Consider the following 6,206-nt stretch of genomic DNA (forward strand, 5'->3'; position numbering starts at 1 on the left):
TTAACCACTATACCACTAGGGCTCCTTATATGTACATCTATAAAAACCAAAACCAAGCCCACTGCTGTCAAGTTGATTCCAACTCATAGCGACCCTATAAGACAAAGTAGAACTGCCCCAAAGTGTTTCCAAGACTGTAAATCTTTATAGAAACAGACTGCCACATCCTTCTCCTGTAGAGTGGCTGGTAGGTTCGAACCACTGACTTTCTGGTTAGCAGCTGAGTATATATATATATATATATATATATATATATAACTTCCAAAAGCCAGAACTTGTGTAAGGCAAAAACCTGCCAGAGAAGGAAAGGTCAAATATTTTCCATTAATAGAAACCAAAAAACCCACTGCCATCGAGTCAATTAATGGAGAGCTGTAGAAAAGTGTTAAGACGGCACCCTGTCAAAAGCGGAAAACTTGCAAGATCCGGAAAAACAAGGCAGTCCCATCAAGTTCTGGCTCTCACAGTTTTCACTATGTATATGTATCTCACTGATTCTGTTTGTCTAGAGAACCTTGACTAAGACATAGTCAAGGTCCTCTAGAATGATATAGATATAGAGATATGTGTATACACGCACACATATACACATATATGTATATCATTGGTTCTGTCCAAAATTCATAGGTCAGTCAACAGGTTGGAGACTCCTGCTGGATCACTGGATTGTGAGGGGCTGGCAAGCCCTATATCTATATATCCATAGGTCAGGTGGCAGGCATGTCAAGATCTGTAGGTCAGGCAACAGAAAGAGTGCAGAGTGGAGAGAGAGAGAGAGTTCTGCCAAAGTATCTATTTATAGTCTGGAAGCAGAACATACCCTAAGGAAACTCCCTTTTTAACCGATTGATTTCAATTAGATTACATTATGGAAAGTGATTACATCAATTACATGGTGGAACAGCAACTAACCTAGTGTTTGGCTAAACCACTGGGAACCATAACCTAGCCAAATTGACGTGTAAAATTAACAGTTAGTAGCCTTAATTACATCTGCAAAATTCTTTTGCCACGTAAAGTAACATAACTACAAGAGAAACACCAGGGGGCAAAGATAATGGAGGCCATCTTAGAACTCTACCTGAAACAGAAATTTAGAGAAATAAGGACGGGAATATAAAGGTGGGGTATACACAGTGAACAGAGAGGTAACATGAGGTTATAAAAACATTTTAATAACATGTGATTCTTCCTCTGTAACTAAAAAATAGTCCGAGTAGAAAAAAATTGTTCTCATGAAGAAAAACGTTAAAAGACCAAAAAAAAAAAAAGATGAGTTACAATTTGTAAGTGATAAATATTAAATTGCAAACTTTTGGAACAAATTTGGCATTTTTTCCCATCTCTATTCAGCACAAGGCTGAGCTCACAGCTCAATCATTAATGATTTGTATCCTTAATTAATGAAGACCATGTAACCTTGTATCATTAACTGCACGAACAGAGATTTTATTCTGTCATCAACACAAGAAGATTTTTATGTGGGATAATATTAAGATATGGTTATTAAAAACTTTTTATGAAACTTTTTTAATAACTATCTTTCAGAGGTAGTTTTTACACAATACAAAGATCAAATTGGAAGTATCTTTGCTTTTCATTTTTGGACCCAGTGGTTCAAAATGGATCACCAGGACATTTTCCTAAGGGGCCAACAGAAACCAGTCAGTTGTTGTTGTTGTTGTTAGACGCCGTCGAGTCGGTTCCGAGTCATAGCGACCCTATGCACAACAGAACGAAACACTGACTGGTCTGGAGTCTTCCCCACAATCATTGTTATGCTTGAGGCCATTGCTGCAGTCACTGTGTCAATCCACCTCGTTGAGGGTCTTTCTCTCTTCTACTGACCCTGTACTCTGCCAAGCATGACGTCCTTCTCCAGGGACTGATTCCTCCTGACAACATGTCCAAAGTATGTAAGACGCAGTCTTGCCATCCTTGCTTCTAAGGAGTGTTCTGGTCGTACTTCTTCTAAGACAGATTTGATCATTCTTTTGGCAGTCCATGGTATATTCAATATTCTTCGCCTCCAACACAGTTCACAGGCGTCAACTCTTCTTTGGTCTTCCTTATTCATTGTCCAGCTTTCACATGCATATGATGCGATTGAAAATACCATGGCTTGGGTCAGGCGCACCTTAGTCTTCAAGGTGACATCTTTGCTCTTCAACACTTTAAAGAGGTCCTTTGCAGCAGATTTGCCCAATGCAATGCATCTTTTGATTTCTTGACTGCTGCTTTTATGGGTGTTGATTGTGGATCCAAGTAAAATGAAATCCTTGACAACTTCAATCTTTTCTCCATTTATCATGATATTGCTCATTGGTCCAGTTGTGAGGGTTTTTGTTTTCTTTATGTTGAGGTGCAATCCATACTGAAGGCTGTGGTCTTTGATCTTCATCAGTAAGTGCTTCAAGTCCTCTTCACTTTCAGCAAGCAAGGTTGTGTCATCTGCATAACACAGGTTGTTAATGAGTCTTCCTCCAATCCTGATGCCCTGTTTTTCTTCATATAGTTCAGCTTCTTGTATTATTTGCTCAGCATACAGATTGAACAGGTATGGTGAAAGAATACAACCCTGACGCACACCTTTCCTTACTTTAAACCCATCAGCATCCCCTTGTTCTGTCCGAACAACTGCCTCTTGATCTATGTACAGGTTCCTCATGAGCACAATTAAGTGTTCTAGAATTCCCATTCTTCCCAGTGTTATCCATAATTTGTTAGGATCCACACAGTCGAATGCCTTTGTATAGTCAATAAAACACAGGTAAACATCCTTCTGGTATTCTCTGCTTTCAGCCAGGATCTATCTGACATCACCAATGATATCCCTGATTCCACGTCCTCTTCTGAAACCAGCCTGAATTTCTGGCAGTTCCCTGTCGATATACTGCTGCAGCCGTTTTTGAATGATCTTCAGCAAAATTTTGCTTGCGTGTGATGTTAATGATATTGTTCTGTAATTTCCACATTCAGTTGGATCACCTTTCTTGGGAATAAGCATAAATACTGATCTTTTCCAGTCAGTTGGGCAGGAAGCTGTCTTCCATGTATCTTGGCATAGAAGAGTGAGCACCTCCAGCACTGCATCTGTTTGTTGAAACATCTCAATTGATATTCCATCAATTCCTGGAGCTTTGTTTTTTGCCAATGCCTTCAGAGCAGCTTGGACTTCTTCCTTCAGTACTATTGGTCCTGAAGATACGTGATCCCCACGTGTCTGTCAGTTTGTTGTACTGTGGGGGCTCGCGTATTGCTGTGATGCAACTATGACGCTATGCCACCATATTCAGATGCCATCATATTCAGGGTCACCCACAGAGGACAGGTTTCAGCTGAGCTTCCAGACTAAGACAGACTAGGAAGAAGAGCCAGCAGTCTACTTCTGAAAAGCCAGTGAAAACCTTATGAATAGCAGAGGAATATTGTTTGATATAGTGCTGGAAGATGAGCCCCCCAGGTTGGAAGGCACTCAGAAGATGACCGGGGAAGTGCTGCTTCCTCAAGGTAGAGTCAATCTTAATGACATGGATGGAGTAAAGCTTTCAGGACCTTCATTCGCTGATGTGGCATGACTCAAAATGAGAAGAAACAGCTGCAAACATCCATTAATAATCGGAACCTGGAATGTACGAAGTATGAATCTAGGAAAATTTGAAATAGTCAAAAATGAAATGGAATGCATAAACATTGATATCCTAGGCATTAGTGAGCTGAAATGGACTGGTATTGGCCATTTTGAATGGGACAATCATATAGTCTACTCTGATGGGAATGACAACTTGAAGAGGAATGGTGCTGCTTTCATCATCAAAAAGAACATTTCAAGCCTCTCGGCTTTCGGCTGGGAGGAGGCCTCGGTGCAACTTTCTTTGGTCGTTCCGCATCTGGGTTCATCCGACACCAGGTGCCTCCGCCTTGCCGCCAAAGTTTGACCCCAACGAGATCAAAGTCGTGTACCTGAGGTGCACTGGTGGGGAAGTTGGTGCCACGTGTGCTCTAGCCCCCAAGATCGGCCACCTGGGTCTGTCTCCAAAAAAGGTTGGTGATGACATTGCCAAGGCAACTGGTGACTGGAAGGGACTGAGGATTACGGTGAAACTGACCATTCAGAACAGACAGGCTCAGATTGAAGTGGTGCCCTCTGCCTCTGCCCTGATCATCAAAGGCCTGAAGGAACCACCCAGAGACAGAAAGAAGCAGAAAAACATTAAGCACAGTGGAAATATCACTTTTGATGAGATTGTCGGCATTGCCCCTCAGATGCAACACAGATCTTTAGCCAGAGAGCTCTCTGGAACTATCAAAGAGATCCTGGGGACTGCTCAGTCTGTGGGCTGCAGTGTTGTTGGCCACCACCCTCATGACATCATAGATGACATCAACAGTGGTGCTGTGGAATGCCCGACTAGCTAACAACTACAAAAGGAGATATTTCAATAAAGGATGATTTGATAGCCAAAAAAAAAAGAACATTTCAAGATCTATCCTGAAGTACAATGCTGTCAGTGATAGGATAATATCCATATGCCTACAAGGAAGACCAGTTAATATGACTATTTTTCAAATATACACACCAACCACTAGGGCCAAAGATGAAGTAATAGAAGATTTTTATCAGCTGAATTTGATCGAACGTGCAATCAAGATGCATTGATAATTACTGGCATTTGGAATGCAAAAGTTGGAAACAAAGAGGAAGGATCAGTATTTGGAAAATTTGGCCTTGACGATAGAAACAATGTTGGAGATCGAACGATAGAATTTTGAAAGACCAGTGACTTCTTCATTGCAAATATTTTCTTTCACCAACATAAATGGTGACGATACACGTGGACCTCGCCAGATGGAACACACAGAAATCAAATTGACTACATCTGTGGAAAGAGACCATGGAAAAGCTCAATATCATCAGTCAGGACAAGGCCAGGGGCTGACTGTGGAACAGACCATAAATTGCTCATATGCAAGTTCAAGCTGAAGCTGAAGAAAATCAGAGCATGTCCACGAGAGCCAAAATATAACCTTGAGTATATCCCATCTGAATTTAGCGACCATCTGAAGAATAGATTTGACACATAGAACAGTAATGACCAAAGACCAGACGAGCTGTGGAATGATATCAAGGACACCGTACACGAAGAAAGCAAGAGTTCATTGAAAAGACAGGAAGGAAAGAAAAGACCAAGATGGATGTCAGAGGAGACTCTGAAACTTGCTCTCGAACGTTGAGCAGCTAAAGCAAAAGGAAGACTTGATGAGGTAAAAGAACTGAACAGAAGATTTCAAAGGGCATCTCGAGAAGACAAAGTAAAGTATTATAATAAAATGTGCAAAGAGCTAGAGATGGAAAACCAAAAGGGAAGAACATGCTCGGAGTTCCTCAAGCTGAAAGAACTGAAGAAAAAATTCAGGCCTTGAGTTGTAATAGTGAAGGATTCTGTGGGGAAAATATTAAAAGATGCAGGAAGCATCAAAAGAAGATGGAAGGAATACACAGAGTCATTATACCAAAAAGAATTAGTCCATTTCAAGAGGTGGCATATGATCAGGAACCGATGGTACTGAAGGAAGATGGAAACCGGTTAGATACACTATAACTTACCATTTCACAATACTCCAGTAGGATATGGGTAACTAATTGTATTTTGCAAAAAGGACACTAAAGCTACATGGAAATTATTTCAAAAATTTAAAGTTTGTTTTTTTAAAAATTAAGCTTTGCTAAATTACTTTTAAACAACATCTAAATGAAAAAAAAAATCCATTTTTAGGTATTGTTGGGTGCTGTCAATTCTTACTTATAGTAATTCTTACTTATGTACAGCAGAACAAAACACTGTTCAGTCCTGCACCATCTTCACCATAATTGCTGTGCTTGAGCTCATTGTTGCAGCCACTGTGTCAATCCATCTCATTGAGGGTCTTCCCCTTTTTCGCTGAACCTCTACTTTACCAAGTCTGATGTCCTTCTTCAGGGACTGATCCCTCCTGATAATGTGTCCAAAGTATGTGAGACGTAGCCTCACCATCCTTACTTCTAAGGAACATTCAGGAAGTACTCCAAGTACTTCCAAGACAGATTTTTTTTGTTCTTCTGGTAGTCCATGGTTTTGTTTGATTTCTTGACTGCTGCTTCCATGGGCGTTGATTGTGGATCCAAGTAAAATGAAATCCTTGACAACTTCAATATTTTAGGGGTT

At 40.6% G+C, this 6,206-nt stretch overlaps 1 protein-coding gene across 1 annotated transcript; it reads left to right on the forward strand.

The window, feature by feature from the left end:
* Positions 1 to 3,780: 3,780 nt before the first annotated feature.
* LOC100656210 (large ribosomal subunit protein uL11-like) lies at positions 3,781 to 4,476 on the forward strand. Its single transcript, XM_064285523.1, has one exon. The coding sequence runs from the start codon at positions 3,796 to 3,798 to the stop codon at positions 4,417 to 4,419; it is 624 nt and encodes a 207-aa protein (XP_064141593.1). The 5' UTR covers positions 3,781 to 3,795; the 3' UTR covers positions 4,420 to 4,476.
* Positions 4,477 to 6,206: the final 1,730 nt, after the last annotated feature.

This window comes from Loxodonta africana, chromosome 5 (assembly GCF_030014295.1).
Source record: "Loxodonta africana isolate mLoxAfr1 chromosome 5, mLoxAfr1.hap2, whole genome shotgun sequence".
Classification (NCBI taxonomy): domain Eukaryota; kingdom Metazoa; phylum Chordata; class Mammalia; order Proboscidea; family Elephantidae; genus Loxodonta; species Loxodonta africana.

Coding starts and splice junctions, on each gene's coding strand:
- LOC100656210 (XM_064285523.1), top strand. CDS start 3,796: ATGGTGCTGCTTTCATCATCAAAAAGAACATTTCAAGCCTCTCGGCTT.